The sequence below is a fragment of the Chelonia mydas genome, chromosome 24 (assembly GCF_015237465.2).
Source record: "Chelonia mydas isolate rCheMyd1 chromosome 24, rCheMyd1.pri.v2, whole genome shotgun sequence".
Classification (NCBI taxonomy): domain Eukaryota; kingdom Metazoa; phylum Chordata; order Testudines; family Cheloniidae; genus Chelonia; species Chelonia mydas.
The window spans coordinates 6,275,360-6,295,572 of NC_051264.2; the positions used below are offsets into that span (position 1 = coordinate 6,275,360).

At 53.7% G+C, this 20,213-nt stretch overlaps 2 protein-coding genes across 2 annotated transcripts in view; one reads left to right on the forward strand and one right to left on the reverse strand.

The window, feature by feature from the left end:
* Positions 1–5,852: 5,852 nt before the first annotated feature.
* Positions 5,853–8,719, forward strand: BOLA1 (bolA family member 1). The gene is made up of 2 exons (XM_037883085.2): positions 5,853–6,128; positions 6,585–8,719. Exon 2 carries the CDS (start codon positions 6,611–6,613, stop codon positions 7,043–7,045), a length of 435 nt encoding a protein of 144 aa, XP_037739013.1. The 5' UTR covers positions 5,853–6,128; positions 6,585–6,610; the 3' UTR covers positions 7,046–8,719.
* A 3,218-nt stretch (positions 8,720–11,937) lies between these two features.
* Positions 11,938–20,213, reverse strand: part of SV2A (synaptic vesicle glycoprotein 2A) — a 59,130-nt gene continuing 50,854 nt past the window's right edge. The window contains exon 13 of the mRNA XM_037883086.2: positions 11,938–20,065. Within this exon, the coding sequence (XP_037739014.1) occupies positions 19,882–20,065 (184 nt within the window). The 3' untranslated portion in view covers positions 11,938–19,881. The remainder of the gene's footprint in view (positions 20,066–20,213) is intronic.

The following is a 20,213-nucleotide window of genomic DNA, read 5'->3' on the forward strand; positions in this document are numbered from 1 at the left end:
GTTTTTGGCATGTCTGATGCTCAGGGTCTCACTGATCACCGTAGCTGGGATCAGGAAGGAATTTCTCCCAGGTCAGATTGGCAGGGACCTTGAGGGCGGGGGTTTACCTCCTTTACAGCGTAGGGTGCAAGTTTATCTGGGTGTATCTCACATAATTATTTCCTGGCCACTGCCGGGGCCTCGGGCCCTGGTGCGCCTCAGTCCCTCCTGTTCTCTGCCCATGGCACATAGAGGGCTAGTCTCCTGTGGTCTAATTTCAGCAGTTGGGTTTAGTGTGGAGATGCCGGAGGTCAGAATACACAATCTCGTGGCCGTAAGCGCCGTGACTCCCTTTTACAGGGCAGGGAGGTGATCCGCAGAGAGGCCACATAGTCAAGGCCACAGAGGGTGTCTGGAGCAGAGCCAGGAATTGAACCAGATCCCCTGTGTCCCACGTACGGGCTTGCCCCCACCGCAGCACCTAGTGGTTGCATGTCTGTGACACGCACTTTAAGGCAGGGTCAAGGCCAAAGCGGTGTGAAGGGGCCCTAGTGTGAATGAGCGTCAGCCCCACTGTCTCTGGGGAATAAGGGGACAGTGCTCTCTCCCTCCAGCGAGGGACGTGGGCCAGGACCCTGTGGTGCTAGGGGCTGGACAAACACAAAACCAAGAGACAGCTCAGGTCTTGGCTTCTCTCCTCCTTTCTTGGGCAGGAAGTTAAATGGGAAGGAAAACAGAGGCGAGAGGAGAAAACTGAGGAGGAATGAACTTCGTACAGCTCCAGGGTTCCCTGCAGAGAAGCACCTGAGAGCAGAGATGCTGATCCCAGTTATGTGCAGTGCTCTGGGTTGGGAGGGGGGCTCATTGGTTTGATCCAGTGCCATGGGTTGCGGGAGGGGTTCATTGGGCTGATCCAGTGCAGTGGGTTGGGGGGGGGAGGGACTCATTGGTCCGATCCAGTGCAGTGGGTTGGGAGAGGGGCTCATTGGGCTGATCCAGTGCAGTGGGTTGGGAGAGGGGCTCATTGGGCTGATCCAGTGCAGTGGGTTGGGAGAGGGGCTCATTGGGCTGATCCAGTGCAGTGGGTTGGGAGAGGGGCTCATTGGGCTGATCCAGTGCAGTGGGTTGGGAGAGGGGCTCATTGGGCTGATCCAGTGCAGTGGGTTGGGAGAGGGGCTCATTGGGCTGATCCAGTGCAGTGGGTTGGGGGAGGGGCTCATTGGGCTGATCCAGTGCAGTGGGTTGGGAGAGGGGCTCATTGGGCTGATCCAGTGCAGTGGGTTGGGGGGGGAGGGACTCATTGGTCCGATCCAGTGCAGTGGGTTGGGAGAGGGGCTCATTGGGCTGATCCAGTGCAGTGGGTTGAGGGGCATTCATTGGTCCACTCCAATACAGTGGGTGGGTGGGGGGACTCATTGCTATGATCCAATGCAGTGGATTGGGAGAGGTGTTCATGGGTCTGACCCCGTGCAGTGTGCTGGGGGAGGGGCTCATTAGCCTGATGAAGTGCAGTGGATTGCAGGGGCTGGTTGGTCCAATTCACTGCAGTGCGGGGGGGGGGGGGGGCTCTTTGGTCTGATCCAATGCAATAGATTGGGGGTGGGGGGTGCATTGGTCCAGTCCAGTGCAGTGAGTTGTGTGCAACAGGTTGGGGAGGGCTCAGGGGTCCAACATGGAGCATAGGGTTGAGGGCGGGGGAGGTGAGGCTCAGCGGTTCCATCAGTCACAGCAGGGAGAGAGGAGACCTGACTGGCCTGGTCCATGCCCCGATCCAGTGCGGGAAGCCCCCTGCCCTGCCAGACGCTCCCCGGGGCCCGTTGTTTGCCCACAGGGCAGCCTGGGCGGCTTTCTCCCTAAAGGGCCTTTTAACTCACCCCTTAATCCCAAAGTCACTTAGTAAAAGACCCGGCCCCTGCCCTGCTGGGGCTTTGTGCTCCCAGCCCGTGGCCACGCAGCCCAAACAAGAGCGGGGCGGGACGGGCTCACACGCCGCTGGCTGCTAATACTGGCCCTTAATCCAGGGGAAGAATGGGCCTGTTTGAGGCTGCCTGGACCCCTCCGGGGCTTTGAATGGCAGGTGCAGTAGGGAGCCCGGGCTACAATGCGAGTGTGGGAAAAGGCCTCTCCATTTAGGGGCCCGGATGAAAAGGCCCCGTTCCCAGCAGAGGTCGAGGGGCTTTCAAAGGTCCTGCTCCCCGCCCCCATCCCTGAGCTGGTCAGCCTGCTGCAAAGGCAACGGGGCTAGGGGGGGAAGCGGTGCCTGACTTACACACTCAGCGCACCCCCCTACCCCTCCCAAGCATGCTTGTGCAGATACCTACGTAGTCACCTCTGCTGTAACCTGCCCAGCCAGAGGGCCAACATGTACATGCTGACAAGCATGCCCAGTGCTTAGACACGTGCAAATACACAGGCATGTGCAAAGGGCACATTCACACACCCGGCGAGCTCAAGGATGGCCATGCTGTGTGCACACCCAGGTACACTCGCACACTCGCACATGCCTATGTACACTTATGCACACACTCATCCGGTACAGAAGACAGAGGTGGGCACACACGTGTGTGCATATGCGCTCATACACACACACCCTTTGTGCCAGGACCTGCCAAGTGACACTCATGCACAGACGCTGGCAACCCCACGCGCGCACATCCTCCCTTCCCTCTTCCTTTGCTCATCTTCTGTCACCTTGTCTTGACTCACTTGACCAGAACGTGCCCAACATCTGCTGACTGCAAGGCTGAGCTCTGGCTGTCAGGTGGACACATTCCTTCATGCAGGGGCTTCCAAGCCAACAGCCGTGAACACTCCCTGGACCCTCCTGCAGGAGTGGGGAGGCCAAAGCCTGCTGATCAGCCCATTCTCCCCTGCCCAACTCCATTGGTCAGCCCTCCTGGGGATCATTCACCCCTTGCTGAATGAGGCTGCTCCTGATGCCCACCGGAGTTCACTCTGTGCGGGAAGGACTGAAGAATCCACCCTGCCACCTGCTCAGACCTGGCCTAGGCGATAGCGCACTGGCCTGCGAGCCAGGAGACCCAGGGGCTCTTCCTGGCTCCGACACTGGCCTGCTGCGCGACCTTGGGCAAGTCACGTCACCGCCCTGTGCCTCAGTTTCCCAATTTGTAAAACAGAGATAACGACATGGCCCACCTTGGAAAAGCCCTTTGAGCTCTCCAGCTGGAAAGTCCTGTTAAAGAGGTGCTGTTATTATTTTGCTGCCCCACCAGGAGTGGGCCCCACAGAGGGGGTGAGAGAGTGGGAAGGAATTAAAATCAGACTGAAAAATGCACTGGAATACAGTATAGGGAAGGCTCCTGGGCTGGTACCTGATAGGGATGAGCTAGATTTGATCACAGGGAACATCCAACCCTAACCCAGCCGATTCCAGGAGCACGCCCGATTTCCCACTAATCTGTCAGTGCACCGTGGCCCAGTGACAGCCGCCTGTTTCTTCCTTGCCGGACAAGGCCCTTTTAGCCACGTGGGTGGGACGCGGGGGTTGGGGGGGAAAGCAGGGGAATGGCAGGGAGCAGCAGGCAATGAAAGAGGCCAGGCATCGCAAGGCTGCCAGCAAGCCAGCAACAGGCACGGCTCTCCCATTCGCTACGGGTCTGCACCTTGTCTCGTCTCTGCCGTGGCATAGCAGGGACTGAACTAGGGATCCCCAAAGCTAAAAGGACAAACGGCCAGAGTGCCCTAGCAGCGGCTGTAACAGGCTCACTTCAGCTGCCGGTTAGGCCCAGCGTGGGACCTGTAACATGCACTCGCCGGGGGTGAGAGAGGGTGAGTTGATTAATTCATCACAAGTAATGAAGAACAAGGGGAGGGAGAGGGAGCTCCGATGGGACCGGTCCTCGCCCCTCTGGCACACACCTGGTATCAGGCTCATGTTCCTTTCCCCTCCTGCCCCTGGGTCAAGGGACTGACCTGCCCACAAGGCCCTGTGAGGTATGCTAGAGGATGCCGACTGCCCTGGACCTGAGCTAGCTCATAATTAAAGGTGATTAGAGTCTTTCGCTGAGAGGCAGGGGAGGGAGGGTGTTGCATGCCTGGTCTTTGCTTCCCATCAATCAGTTCCCCTAGGACTGAGTCCAAAGGGGCCTGGCCAAGAACCATCAGGAGGGCCCGATCCAGGAGGCAGATGTCCCTCGTCAATTGCCACCCGGCCTGTGAGTTGTCAAGGGCTGGAGGTGGTGGTGGTTGGGGGTTGGTAGACAGGTGTGCGCAGAGAACTCTGTGTTAGGGAGGGCTCATTGCAAACGAGCACCCTCCCCAAATCTGGCCCCCATGCACCCGGCGCTGACGGTTCAATGCAGTTTGCATTCGCTTGCCTTGCTCTGAAATGAGCCTACGAGGCAGAGCTCGGATCCAGATTACAGGGAAACTGAGCCGTTTGCTTCACCCTCTTATCAAGATCGAGCTGCAGAAGTGGGAGCCGAACTGTAAGTTCCCTGGACTTTGTGGGTCGCTGGATCTGGATTGCCTGGGCTCAAGCCTCAGCTGGTGTAAACAGACACAGCATCATCTTCAGTTACACGTAGGCCCTTTCCCTTTGCGTTCGCCGAGAAGTCTAAAGAGGCCTGAGGCCCATTGATTTCAATGGGAGCGAGGCGCTTAAATACCTTTGAGGGACTGGACGGTAAATGAGAATCAGGCCCATTGGCTTTGATGCCTTCAGTGGAGCTAGTCGGAACTTTGCAGAAACCCGGCAGATCCTTTAGCAGCAAAAACTAAAATAGCCTTTAATTTCAGACAGATGCATCACCCAGTTTCTCCCGGGAGCAGGGTTGCAAAGCAGGAACGTGTCGCCTGATTCCGATCCATTTAGCTCAACCCTCCCTCGCTCTTAGGTGGGCCCGTGTCCTGCAGAGCACCTCTAAAGCTTGGGCGAGTTGTGACTTGAGGTAAAACGTGTGGGCTATGGCTCCTCCCAGTGGGGACATGTTAGACTACAGCTCAGACAAGAGAGCAGGACACGGGCACCTCTTAGGAACTCTTTGGCCATCGTCCCTCATGGGTATTTTTTATGCCCATGCAAAGTGTGTGTAATCTGCTACCAGATCGGAATGGCAGCATTCTTCCCCCAGCATCAGAGGGAGAGCTGTGCCCACCATGCATTGTTCAGGTCACTGGCAATTTCCGGAAAATCAGAGGCAAAAGAAAAGAAAAGAAAAGAAAAGAAAAGAAAAGAAAAGAAAAGAAATCAAATTTTTTGAAATTTTTCAGTGAATCAGAAAGTTTAAAAAAAAATCATTTGGGGTCAAAGAAAACGTTTCCTTTGACCCAAAACGAAAAATTTCAATTTTGAGCATTTTTAAATGTTTCTGATTGTTTCAAAAATACAGTTAAAGGAAAGTTCGAGACAAAAAGTTAAAAAACAAAACAAAAACCACAACGCTTTGTTCAGAAAACACCAAAATGAAACATTTTGATTTTTTTCAGGATTTTTTTAGGGCCCCCCAGCATCATAAACAATTCGGCAAAGCTGGCACTAATGCACGAAATGTTCCGGCGTTGACTAATCTGCATTTTTTTGCCCCCCGAAGTTTTATCGGAAAAATGTAACCCAACTCTAGACAGAGGGTGCAATTCATCCTGACACGGTGCCCTGGGGGAGGCTGAGGCCAAGGGGGGGAATCACTTGATGATCATCTGTTCTGTTCATTCCCTCTGGGGCACCTGGCGTTGGCCACTGTCGCAGATACTGGGCCCGATGGACCTTTGGTCTGACCCAGTATGGCTGTTCTTATGGGTCAGCAGCCAGGCCTGGCTCCATCCTTTCCCCAGGGACACCCAGGGTGCAGGGGGGTGAGCCAGGGCAGCCTGGGATGGATTGTAGGGCCAGCTTTGCTGCCTCACTGGGGTCAATGGAGCAGGGGGTGCCCTGGGCGGGTTGGGGAGAGAACTACAATTCCCAGCGTGCACCTGGGGAATAGATGGGGGGAGATATGCAGGCGGGCCGGTGAAAGGCCTCCTGGGAGCTGTAGTTCTCGCTCGCTCTCCCGCCCATGTTCTGGAGGGGAGGGAACTACATTTCCCAGGATGCAAAGTCCTGCCCGCAAGTGCACGGAGGCTGGGGCCGCGGGAAGGTGGCTGGAGGCCTGCGCACGGGAGCGGCTGCGGGTCCCTGCGGAGAAGCCCAGGTAGGGGCAGGCGGGGGCTGCTGAGGATGAGCCAAGCCTGGGAGCTGGGGTAGCCCCGCCCCATTACAACCCCCTCCCCCACCCCCACCAACCCAGGATCTCCCTACCATGTGGACTCAGGGTCATCTCCTCCAGCATGCAAATCACGCCCCCCAGTTGCAAACCCAGGCTCCCTCTCCCTCCAGGCAAACCGGGGATCTCCCCCGCCCTGCATGCAGGCTCCCCTTCTAGGTTCTCCCCCTGCCCTGCATGAAATATCCCCCTGCTCCCCCAAATCCAAATCCCAGGCTGTCGTCATGCTCGCCCTTCATGCCCCCCTGTGCTCCCCCTCCTGATAGCAGGCTCTGCCCTCCCCATGCACAGCTGCCCCTACCCTCCAAACCAGCAGGCAGCTGATGCTGTACCAGGGGATGTTGTCTCAGTCTGTCCCTCCCCCCCCCACACACTGTGTTGCAGCCTTGGGGCGCTGTCCCCCACTCCGGATGCTCCCCGCCCGCCTCCTTCGCCAAGCCCTCCCTCGGCCAGCCCCCAGCTTTGGGTACTCGACAGCTGGTCCCACCATGGAGGAGAAGCCAGTGGAGTCGTCCATTCGCGCCAAGCTCCTGCAGGCCCTGCAGCCGGTGCACCTGGAGGTGCTCAACGAGAGCTCCATGCACGCTGTGCCCCGGGGCTCCGAGACCCACTTCAAGGTGGTGATCGCCAGCCCGTGCTTCGCCGGCCTGCCCCTGCTCCAGCGCCACCGGCTGGTGAATGAGATCCTCCAGGCGGAACTGGCCGGGCCCGTCCATGCCCTCTCCATCCAAGCCAAGACCCCCCAGCAGTGGGAAGAGAACCAGAGCATGAGCCAGAGTCCAGGGTGCCTCGGGGGATCCAAGCACGACCCGCAGATGGCAACCAAACTGGGCAGTCAGGGGTGACCCTGAGGGACAGTGCTGGGGGGGGGGGGGGGGCGGGGTTGGGTTGGGTTGGGTTGGGTTGGCTCAGTCCCCGGGGTGACCCTGATGCTCACATTGTGACCACGTCCAGAGCCTTGCAAAGCTGCCTAGTGCTGGAAGTGGAGACATTCACAGTCTGGGCTTGCACCACCAAGAGTCCACCAGGGTCAGCCCCAGACTCTGCCTGCCCCTTGCTCTTGGCCGCGGGTTATCGGTTTCTCGGTTGGTCGTGTGAAATATCCCTGGCTCCTCTGCTTTCATGGTAGCAGGAGGGTCGGGCTGGCAGACCGGGCTCCCGACGGGCGCGAACGCATGTGTTCGTGGTAATTGTGTCTGGAAAGCTGGGGGAGATTTGGGAAGCCTTATTTTTAATGGAGACTGGGTGCCCGAAATCTCTCCAGTGGCTTTAAAAAGCTCAGTGTCGTGCATTTAAAGTGCGGGGGGGGGGGGTGTCCCTGTGTTGTTAATAAAGCTCTTGACTGAGCAAAGAACGGTTTCACACTGGAAAGCAATGACGTCGTGTCTCTGGATTTGGTTGACCCAGGTTGAGTTTGCAGCTGCAAAATCTTTATTTCACTCGGGAAACTGCGACATGCTGGTTTGGTTTTTTTTTCCCCGTGCGCATCGTCTGCAGCGACAGGAATTCTGCCGAGCAGACCCTGCCCCTCGTGACCGGGAATGCAGTTTGGGACGGTCATTGGAACACAGTTAATAGTTCTGTGGAGGATGTTGGAGCCAGAATAAACTCTCGCCTCCCCCCTCCTGTCTCCAGGCTGGCCCTGCAAGTCTCGTAGAAGCCCTTTGGCTTGGGCTGGCTCTGCTGGGCTACTGAAATATATGTAAAGCCAATGAGAGGGAAGTCGTTTCTGCCATCAGCTATGAACTCTGCATCCACACAGACAGCAGGTGAATAATGGTAATAATTAATCCCTAGCTGGGGTATAGCAGCTGCACAGAGGAAAACAGAAATTAGGGGTTGAAAGAATCTTCATCATTTCTGCTTCGTTTCAATGTTACTTTTCATCATTTCTGCTTTGTTTTGCAATGTGTTCAGCTTGGGGCAATGGAAAATAGACTGGTTGGTTTTGTGACCATGAGTGTGTCCATCCCCCCGCCAGTTGGAGGGTGTCACTTTTGCCCTCTACTTCTCCTGTGCTAGCATAAGGCTGGGATGTTGGGGTTAAAAACAACACAGGGAAACATTCAAAACACTGTTGGGGCCGGAAACTCCCCCACCCCACCCCAGACTTCATAGGGATGTTTGTTTGATCTCAAAGTTATCCTGATCTTTAGTCTTTTTGTTTTGTATTTTTTACACCCTCCCCACTAAAAACTCAGTTTGGAGCTAAAATCCAGGCAGAAAGCAGATCTGTAGCAGCCCACTTGGGTTTTCCCCATAACTCTTAGGGCAAGGCTTAGCGTAAGCAGGCACGCTGGTGACAAAATGAGCGAGGTCTGGACTGTGTGTTTGCGGTTTGGAATGTTCGCTCTTCGTCAATTGGCTCAGATACATGGCTGGAAGGCTCCCGGACGTTACAGGGCCTGGGAAGTTTTGAAGCTCTCGTTATCTTTCTCCTTTGGGACCATTGGAGGATGTTTTTCTTGGCCGGGTCGCTAGCTGAATCCGATTAGGAAATAAAAATGATTTGTCCATGACTGTGCAACTCTGAAGAACTGGGGAGATTCTGCTCTCAGTCCCACGAGTGGAAACACAGGCGGGGTGAATCATCTTGCATTATATTCCCTGCTGGCCATTGTCATAAGATCTGTCCCGCTCCCCCCAGTTCCGTACACCCCCTGTGTGCAAATGAAAAGGGGCACAAACCCGTTTATTTCCCAGCACCCCTAAAACCACCCCTCAGCCCAAACCAGACTCTGAGGCAGCTGGGGTTTTTTTAATCTTTTAATCTTTTTACATTGATTTTTGTAGAATAGTCGTTCATAGCGCTGGAAAAAATGGTCACTGAGCCAGCAGGGGGCACAATGGCCTTTACCAGCCAAACAAACCCGACACACGGCCTTCCCCCTCCCCATTCCCAGCACCTTATATATTTGTAGTTGATTTTTTTCCCAGCATGACATTTAAAATAACTGTCATATCTAATCACTCTGTTTTATACAAAATGGACAAACCAAAGACCACAGCTGAATTATTAGTTTGCTTGATTTTTGGAGGGGAGGGGGTTTTTTTTGTACATTTTTGTGGTTCTTTACAAACATCTACAAACTACACCACAGCACAGGGTTGCATACGGACAGTACTACGCATGTTCTCTTAGAAAGACCAGCTACACCGAAGAATGGAAAGAGCGAGAGAGACGGGTACGTAGAAAAACAGGATGGGTTGTGCTGTTTGATTGCTTCGGGCTGGCGCAGGTCGCGTGGAACCAGCTCTGGATCTGCTTGCTATCAGTGAAGGATCCTTTCTGCACGGGATTAGTTACGAGAGCCCAGGGTGTAAAGCTGATGGGGGAGGTTTTATTTTGGGGTGTAGGATTTTTTTTGGGGGGGGGGGGGAAGAGTTGCTGAATTCAAACCAGCACTGATGCACGTTGTGCGGACCCATTGCACTGGCTCGCACGCTCTTTACTGCCAAAAACAAGTAATTTGTTGCATCTCAATGCAAAACCCAAGAGGGGATGAGGCAGTTAGCAGGGAAATCCCCCAGGTGGAGGGTGTAGCACTGATCTTGATTAGCGACATCAGGGTAAAACAAACTACCTGTGGCTTCATCCACCAGGACTTCCCCCGGAGATGAGAAACCAGAGCAGTTTTTGCAGCGAAGGCAGCCTGTCCAACAGGGCAGATTGGGTGTCAAAACGCTACCCCATCCGAATGCTCTTGTGCGAGGGGCAATGTAAGACCTAGAATGCTCCCTTGCATGCTCTCTGCAGGCAGATCTTCCCCGTGGGCATTTTGCCTTAAAAATCGAGACAGGGCTATGGCAGAATACATCAGCACTGGATGTCTCGCCAAAAGATCTGACTCAGCTCAGCCGCAAGTCCTGGCGAATCCTTGACTGAGGGGTTTCTCTGCCCCATGCTTTGCAGGAAGTCAGATGAGACGATCAAATCTAGGATCACTCCGAGTGCTTGGTTTGGAACGGGTTTCCTGTGCGGCATCCTCCGTGTGAGGGCACTTCCGAAGACTGTGCACACGAAATGCTCGCCACAGCCTGGAGGCCAGAGGATTTGGAGCCTCCCAGCCTGTGGGGAGCATGGTGTAACTGCGTGGGGTAGGGGAGGATGCCTTGGCCAACTGCTGCGGCCTTAATCTGGCCTGTACCTGGGCACAGTCATGCACGTTAAGATGTGAGACCGCAGGGCTTTGCAGCGCCCTCTGCGGGGAATTTTGCGATGAATCATTTTTCGTCACTGCCCGCCGATTTGTCGAAGCTGAAAGGGGGTTGGGTTTGCCGACTCGCTCGACTCGGAACAGGGTGGAGGGAAATGTTTAAACACCATCGAAGCCCTTCGCTCGATGCTTGTAAGCCACACGTTCCCATTTGCCCTGCCTCTTGGGTTGGACATTTCAGCTCGTTAAACCGAAAACAAGGTTTGAAAAAGAAAAAGGAAAAAAAGGCCGAGGAGAAAGGACACGGACAGAAAGTAGCGCGACAAAAACATTTCAGTTGGCGAACGGCGTCAGGGCTTGGCTGTGCGAATCTGCCATTTTGACTTTTCGTCCCCACATGAGATGGAGTGGCAAAAACTTTAAACACTCGACCACATTCACGGGGCGGGAAGACCGTTTTCCATGCAGCTAAACGTCTGAATCGGTGGACGCCCAAGAATGGCAGGAGAGCCCCTAAACTAAGGGACTGTGGGAGGGAAGAAATGCTGTGTCTGCCCTTGTGACTGATCATTGCTGGGGGCAACAAGCCAGGCGGGGACACGCAGTCCCATCATGGGGCAGACCTCGGGCTGAAAGTCTGGCCTTCCCGCTACAGGAGTGCACATTGTGACTGCAGCTCTTTGCTTCCCACATGCTTTTGTCCTTCTAAGAAGCCCCCTGGGTGCTAGCCCAGCCACTGGGCTAGGCTGCATCCAAGCAGGGTTAAGAGGTGACGTATGATCATGGGCTTAAATTGCAGCAAGGGAAGTTTAGGTTGGACATTAGGAAAAACTTCCTAACTGTCTGGGTGGTGAAGCACTGGAATAAATTGCCCGGGGAAGTTGTGGAATCTCTGTCATTGGAGATTTTTGAGAGCAGGTTGGACAAACACCGGTCAGGGATGGTCTAGATAAATACTTAGGCCTGCCACGAGTGCAGGGGACTGGACTAGACGACCTCTCGAGGTCCCTTCCAGTCCCACGATTCTATGATTGTGCTTTTACCCAGTTCTAGCTCGGCTCTCATTATACAGAGCCCCCCCTCAAAAAACTGTCTTGTCCCTCTGCCAAGATGCATCAGTCTGGCCGAAGTGAGGATGCTGGTTGGCGTGGGGGTGGAGGCGTGTGGTTGAGACTCAGCAGCTGTTTCTTTCCAGGCATTCCCAAAGGCATATGAGGGGGGGATTTGGGCTCCAGTGTAAGGGGAAGCCTGGCTGGTTTGGGGTTAGTCTTGTCCCAGGTTGGTGCAGGTACCTTTGTGCTTTCCCAACAGCTGCTGGTTTTAAGACTTTAGCTGCTCGTTTAAAATGTGCTCTGGGAACCCCACGATCCGCTCCGCAGAGGGAAAGAGGGAAATCCAATTGTGGGCTCTGAAAAAACCCACCTTCCCTTCCCCCAAAGCACCGCTTGCAAACCCCTCCACCTGGACCAAACGCCTCCCCTCCCAAACACACCTGTGCTGCCCTAACCCTCCCACGTCCCGTCAGCTGGGACTGCTGCTTCGGTTTAGTTGACTGAGAAGAAATGAACAAATTTTTTAAAAAAAAGTGGAAAAATATTTGGCGGTTGGGGGTGTGTGCATCTGACCCGCCGAACGGTGTCATCGAACCGGATGTAAGGGTCAAGTAAGGGTTGCCCTGGGCGATCGGTACATTTCAGAGCTTTCTGTCGGCCCTGTTTGGCCTGTTCTATGTACCCACCCCTTCCCTCCGCCTTTCAAAACACACCATCAGTGACTGGACCAGCGTGGCTCGCATGGAGCAGGCACCAGCAGGGTCCACCCATTGCTGTTCCTCCAAGGGAGGAGCGTGGCTGCTGTTGCAATGAGCTACCTCCCAGAGCACGTCTGCTGGAGTTGTCACATTTCCATTGGCATAAGCGAGATCAGACTCCAGGCCTGGGTGATGCAGCTGCTGTTCCTGATACAGGCCTGATGCTCAGTTGAGCTAAGGCTCCTTTATGGTGCAAAGGTAACCTCAGTGGAAAGGAGAATCAGGCTCCTAATCTGTATCTTCTGGCTTCCTAGGGGCCCAGTTCTGCCCTGGGTTACTTCAGCTTTGCCTCGGTGTAGCTCTGGGGGTTAGCTGGGAACGAGGAACCGGGGGTCGGGGCCGAGGGGCAGCGTTGGCGGGTGAGAGGCGGAAGCGGCAGCTCTGAGTGGCAGCAGGGTGCAGGGGAGAATGTGTCCGGAGTTGTGCTTTTTCCTACATCATGTGTGGCTTGCGCTGTGCTCACCCAGGGGTGCCGCCGCTCCTGCTCCCAAACGCCGGCGAGGCGCCCGGCAGGCGGGCTTGTGCATGAGCCATCGCAGCAGGGTTTGTGGGGACGGCAGGGAGTTTCTGTTGACCTCAGAAGACTGGGGTGCTGGTGACTTATAGGGAGCCCAGGGCCAGCAGGCTGACCCTGCAGAAGAGCTGGGGCCAAGCTGGGGAGGGACCTAAGTTTGGTCCAGTTTTGGGGCGGGGGGAAGTGACCATTTTCAAAATGTTTGTGACATTTATCCCCTCCCCTCCCCTCTTTTCTTTTCAAGCAGCCAATTAACATTTTCCAAAATGATCCCTATTTTAAATCTTTTACGTTTCAAAATAATGTTTTTTAAAAGGGGGCAGGGGTGGGGCTGGCCTTCCCCAGCCTGGGACCAGTTTGCTCCAGTAAGATAAAAATCCCTCTTGCCTAGAACGTCACTCTCCTACTGACCTCTCGTCTTTGGCTCCAGTTTGCAACTAGATTTTTAAACTAAAAGCGTGATACGAGGAGGATTGTTTTTTTTAAAAGGAGACTCGGGGTAATATTTTCATAAGTGCCTAAGTTCCATTTCCAGAAGTGACTTAAACCCTTGGGAGCCTAAATCCTCTTGACTTTCAAAGAGATTTAGGAGACGTATTGTCAAAAGTGACGAGTAATTTTGGTCCCCGCCCCCCTTATGTTTTGCATACCCAAGTCGAGCCATCTTAGCGCGGCTCAGAAGGTGGGCGTGCAACGCTTTGTGCAAATCCGCTCGCTTACCCACGCCCAGCTGTGTGCACAGACCTCAGATGCTCTGACTCATGAGTCTCTTCTGACAATGGGACTTTGGAGCTGAGGGGGTAAAATTTTCAAAAGCAGCTGAGTGACTTAGGAGCCCAAATCCTATTGAAAGGCCATAAAACTCAGGCTCCAAAGTCACATTTGAAAATGCTCCCAAGTGACGCAGGTGCTTTTGAAAATTCCGGCCGGCGTTCAGTTAGTCTGGTGTAAATTACGGTACAAGACCAGCCACAACAGCTGTGCTATTCCCTCTGATCGCGGCCTCACGCTTTGGGCCCAGAGTGGTTTGTCTATACGGTGAGACACGTGTAACCCAGAATAGGAACAAGCTCAGCCCAGGGTCTCGAGTTAAATCTTTCTAAAAATCAGTCCCCTTCGTTGCTAAGGCAGCCATGAGTCAAGCGCGCCTGCCGATCCGCTGGAGGGAGGCAAACGCAGCCTGGCTAGGATAGGGAAACACTGATGATCAGCGGGGCCTTGCAGCCCTTCCTCACTGGAGCAGGTTGCATTGGTGGTCCTGATGCTGCAGCCTAACTGACAAGTTTTCTAATCTCCCATCTACACCAGCCCTTTAAAATGAGCTTGTGTGGGCAACACTCATGCTCCCTTCTGACTCAGGTTACAATGTGGTCATAATCCAGTCTGGCCCCATTCACAGCGGGGTGGAAAAGCCAACGTAATTGGGACCAGTAGATTGATCTGAGCCTCCTCCTAGGTGGGGCCTTTGTCCTACTATAGTGCTTGGCCTTTTGGTACCTTTATTAAAGGGACTGGCTACCCAGCAGTCACCTTGTGGTTAGCTGCTAAAATAACATCTATCAACTGTCATGCTTCAGAACTGGAGCTATGATTGCTGCATGGGTCAGGAAGGAAATTCTCTGTCCCATTACATGCAGGTGCTTGATGCATGTCCTTTCTCTGATCCCCCAGATAGCAGCCACCATGGGAGGCCTAGGGGCTGATTCACTCTTTCCTTTCACCTTGTGGAGCCACTTAGTGCAAATCACCACTTTTCTCACTAGGGAGTGGTACATACCCACTGCGCAAGTGACGAAATGGGCGTGCGGTGCCACCACATCAGAGCAGTGGCCCTATGCGTTCCTTTTACCCAGCTGTATATGATGATGCAAGGCACGAGGCACTGAAGAATTGGGCCCAGAGGCTCCTGGCCTTGTCTACACCCAGGATAATAACAATACCCAGCTCTTACATAGCAGCTGCACGGGTTTAACGTAAGTTCGTTCTTAAAGTGCTACAAACCCTTGTGTGGATACTGCTGGTTCAGTTTACGTTAACCCTGTTCTCAGTCAGCCTAAGCTAAACCCAAATAAGCCTAGTTTAAACTGAACTGTGTCCACGTAGCATTTTGCACGAAACAAAAAATCACTCTCAAACTGATGCCACCCTCCACCTGGCCAGCGGCCCTGATTCTCCAGGGCAAATCCTTAGCTTGTCATAAATGATGACACCTTTGTTTAATTAAGCTTTGTTAATGGAAGAAACATTGTGCCCTTTCATGCTGCCAGAGAAGCAGAGGAAGGATAGCTCAGTGGTTAGAGTACTAGCTGGGCTAGGGAGCCTGAGCTAGGTTCAATTCCTACCTCTGCCACAGATTCCCTGTGTGACCATGGGCAAGTCACTTAGTGGATGTCTACATTCCCTGCGGTGGTATGACTGCAGCGTGGATAGACAGGCCCAATCCAGCTAACTGGAGCACTGATAGCAGTGAAGGCTAGAGCACAGTCCGGGGGCTGAGTGCATTTGTACAGCCCCTGGTGCTGCAGCTTTAGTGCTATTGTTATTCAAGCGAGCGAGATCACAGCTAGGTTGGCTATGTCGACACATGCCGCACTCACTCCTCTGATCACAGGATAGACAGACTCTTTGTCTCTGTGTGCCTCAGTTTCCCTACCTGTAACTTGCCGCACAGTAGGGCTGTGAGCATTAGACATTGTGATGTGCTCAGATAGCCCAGCTGGGGAGCTAGGTAGCTAAGAGAGACACAAAAAACGCTTCCTTTCAGGTATGCTTGGTCCCAAGCTTGCGCGAGGAGGGGAAACTGAGATCTGGTATAAAATTATAAATAATGAAAAATATACTACTCTTAAATATCTCCTAAAATGTAAAAAAATACAACTCTCGCTTAAAATGATACAGCAGGACGTTTCCCCCCTTGGTGTACACCACGCTTCTCTACGCATCTGAATAGAACTGGCGACCTGGCTCTAATGTCTAATGCAGACCGAAGTGACCTTAAACTGACAGCCCCCTCCCCACGTACAGTGTGTTTCCCTGTTTAGCTCTGCAGCAAAGGCAAGATATTTAATTCCCCGTTTTGGACCTCGGCTGGTATGCCTTACACTAAAGAACCCCAGCAAAACCGACACAGGTGCTGGTCAACTTCATCCCTTGTTTAAAATAAAAATTTTGGCTGTGTGTGTGTCCAGCTGCTATAATTAGATTAATGGGCACTGGGGACCACACGCCATTCAGATCTTCAGATGATGACACAAAGAGACACATCTAGCTATTAAAGCATGGAACCTGCATGGGCCCATTGAGCGATTAACCTACAATGTGACAATTAGTGGGCTTTGCTATGCAAATGGGTTATAAAATACAACCAGAGAACCTGGACATTTCCCCCCCCCCTTTCCTCCAATCAAAGTTGCCCTGAAGTCCAGATTCTGCTCTGTTAGACTGGTATGATGGGGATTTGCTCCCAGATTTACCCCAGGGTAACAGAGAGCAGCATAAAGACTTAGCCCAGGGCATTATTATGATGTTTTGAAATTAAGAATTGCACTGTCGCCCTGCAAGGTAGAGATCTGGTTTTAAAAAGCTTATTTCCTTCCACACCACCATTGGGGGTCCTGCTGCTTGTTCGAGTTCAGTGGTGGGGCGGTGGGGGGTTAGGTTAATTGAAGATCTGGGTTGGAACTCACTCACCACCCGGATTTTAGGCCTGCACTCTAGCACGCGCTTAAATCTTCTTGACCTCAGTGGGTGAATGTGCATAAAACGCTCTCCTGCCTTCTGGGCTCAAGCCTCCCTCTTGGGCAAGGCAACGGGCTTGTGTCTCTTCCAGCACCAGGTCAGAACAGACTCAAGTGCCTCCACCCCCTTGCTGACAGCAGAAAGGACATGGCAGGGATCCTCCCCTCATTGTTTCCAAGCCACAAGATGGGGCAGATGCTGAGACATCTGCCTCAGGTCAGCTGGGGTTTTAAAGAACATTTAAATTCTCAGCTACAACCAGCACGTGCGCGAAAGGAGAGCCCCCCCGCCCCCCCCCCAAGAAAGCTTCTTAGCCTCCTGGTTCCTGGACAGTGCTGGCTTTATAGTGCAGAGAATTAAAGGGCCAGCATGTGACACCCAGCTGACTCCATGGGCTTGGAATAAAAACCGTACATTGGCCCTAAGGGGAGAAGGAGGCCAGGGTGTGCTTCCACTCTGTGCCCATAGATGGCGCTAGATGGCTGCTATAACGAGGTTGCTGTTCTCACCCAACACCCACTGCTGCTGATCAGTGTGGGGCCTTTGCAACCCACAATAGGGTGTCTTTAAAAGAGCCCCCTGCGGCCCCTAACTACCTCTGACCTCCCTGCTCCTTCAGCCGAGCAATACCTTCGCTCAGAGGGTCCTGGACACACGCGCTGAGCAAAAATCTTCGAGGCATCTTACGCCAAGCCCTGGGCAGCCGCACTGCCCCTCCCGCCCTAGCTCTGCCTTCATCTGCAGCAGGAAAGAGGAAAGCAAGAAAAGCCAGCCGGAGCTGGGGCAAGGGCTCTGGGTGCCTTCGGGGCTCGGGTTTGGCCCGTCTCTAATGAGCAAGGCGCGGTGCTTTGGGTTTTGCAAAAGTAGAGCCCGCTTGCGTGGAGCCATTGCACCTTAAGTGCTACGTTCTGATCCTCCCCTGGCTTTAGCTGCCCTCAGACTCTGGGGGGTTCCCTCTGGCAACCATCCAAGGCAATAGATTTTCAAGGATCTTACTCTCCCTGTGGCCCTGATGGTTAAGATTGCTCCATTTTCCCTGGTAGACCTGTCTGAAGGGGTGGAACTGCCCCACCCTTCAATGAGCAGGCCCCCCCCCCAACAAATAACCCCCTCTGCTCCGAGCTCAATGCATAGTTTGCACCCTTGCAAAGCTGTTCCTGAGTAGGAATGAGAAGAGGGACAATTGTCCTGGGGACCCGAGCACAGCGGGCTCCCAAAATGTCTGTAGCTGGGGTGAAATTAGAGGAGGCGGGCCCCAGTGAACCTGACGTATCAGGGCCCCTTCTCTGGGCAGGCCTGGGTGCAAGTTAATTAAATCTGGAGGCGGAGGGTGAATTCATAGGCAAACGTTCCTGAAAAGGACGGGAGGTGGGGGGGGGGTGTAGCAAAACACAATCATGGGCCTGCTGAGACATTGGACAGAGCCCTAGGCACTCATGGTCTTTCCTCTCTTTTCCCACATCTACAACCCAACGCCCCTGCTGGGTGACGCTAAATGCAACCCCTCCCCAGGCCAGCTGCATCAGTCGAGGACGTGAAAAATCGGCAGCCCTGCGTGCCGTGCGGAAGACTGCGTGGGAGGACTGCTTCCATCGACGTCGCTACCGGCGTGCGAGGAGGTGGCGTTCTTACATGGATGGGAAAACCCCTTCCGGTGCCAACAGGCTGCATCTGCACCAGGGCGTTCCATTACGTTCCATCAATGGGGTCAATCCACCTCCCTGAGAGGCCGGGGCTAAGTTGATGGAAGAATTCTTCCTAGGAGCAGCTACCTCTGGGGTTAGGTCAACCTAAGGAAGGCACGCAGGGTACGAGATTTTTCTTGGCCCTGAGCGACATAGCTGGGTCGATCTAATTTCTTTTAAGTGTAGACCAGACCTTGGTGTCGACCAAGGAACGGGGGGAGGGCAGCGAGACAGATGGCTACAGAATTAAATACATGAAACGCCTAATCGGAATGAGCAGCAACCCACAGACAAGACAGAGGTTAGCGTCACTCTCAGGCCAGCTGGGCTGCTGGCCTAGCACGGTGGAGCCTTGATCTCATTTTGGGGAATCACAGGTGCTACTATCACACCCCTTCCCACCCCCCCGACCCCCAGCCCCAGCTGTGTTTCTGGATGGCCACTGTGGGGAGGGGCTTGGGGAGAATTAAAAAAAACAACCACCACAATCCCTAAGCTTCAAAGTCAAATTTTCTCCCCCCACACAGAAAAAACAACATTTAAAATCCCTGAATAAACGATAATAAAAGAAACCGAGCATTGCTGTCTTGTTCATCTGCAATGGATAACTGGAAGAGGGGAATCGTCCTGGATTAGCACGTTAAATTCGGTCCAGTTACAGAGGGATGTCTGAGCTGATGTGGGTCCAAAGGAGAAAAAAGAATGCTACTTTGCCCTCACATACAGCACCTTTCCTCTAAAGCACTCAACAGAAGGATGCAAGTATCATGATCCCTGTTTTACAGATGGGGAAACTGAGGCACAGCACATTGGGACAATCCACCCACCAGAGCCAAGGATGGAACCGCTGCTCTGACACAGCCTCTGCCATGCCGATGAGAGCCTAGACCTGCTGCCTGCAAAATGTATGAATGCCCAATACCACTAGAGCCGACAAGGGTGTATGCCTGCCGCGCCTGGGGTGGATTGACCAGACATTTGTGACACCAGCGAGACATGATGCAAGGGCGCGTGCCGCTCAGGATTTCAAATTCGGTTCACGTGACACAGAAGAACCACTTAGCTCTGCCGATTTGCTCCTGCAAACCTGGCTTAGAAGCTTGAAATGGATGCTTTGTTAACACCTGAAATCGATGCTACTTTACATATGACTCAAAGGGCCCCGAAAAAGCAGGGGGGAGGGAAGTGGGGGGGGGGGTTGCGTTGCTCTCCACACACCACAGGTGCCTGATGAAAAAAATAAATGAGGATTCGGAGAATATTACACAGCCAAGATCCATGAGCACACATTGCACGTACTACTAGTTTACACCCACGTGTGTAAAATTAAATGGATCGCGTGTTCACCAGCACACACCCTGGAGCCAGCACCACAGAGGGGTTCTGGGTTACTGCCCCATGGCAGGGTGCCTAGACATTAGATGTCCCCTTGAGGAGCTGGCCCTAGCCCCTAGCATCCAGCTCTGATCAGGAGCTAGGTCAATTGGCGCCTGCCCAGTTAATCCGTTCACACTGCTGGGGCTGGGCCATTTCCAGCCTGAATTTAGTGCAAAGAGGTTATTCCCCCGCCTCCTTCTCAGTCAAGTTTTATTCCCTCCCCCCCCAACTCCCTCAACGAATGAGCCGATTCTCACACACGTAATGACACCGAAAAAAGAGGGAAGAGGAGCCGGGGGGAGCGAAAAAATAAAATAATCAAAATCAGAAAATCAGACATTTCACAGTGTCTAACAACTCTAATCTCCCTGGAGCGGGGGAGAATCGGGGTACGCCCCACTCACTGCAACACCTGCCCCCGCGTCTCCGGCAGCCTCAACGCTAGCGAACTGCCCACGGCCAGCGCGGTCGAGGCCAGCAAGATTGGCACGGCTTTCGTGATGCCGACGAAGGAGGTGAAGCTGCTGATGCCCAGGACGGCCGCCAGCTTGCAGAGGGCATTGAGGAAGCCGAAGGCTGTCGTCCTGGAGAAGCGGGGAGAGAGGCTGAGGTTATGGGCGAGCTAAAGGGTTTGGGCGGGGGGAGAAGGCTGCTGTGTGCTCGGGGGGTTAATGGCCCCTTTCTCCCTAAAAGGTGGAGAACAAGCAGGGTCACAGCACCAGCCACCCAGAG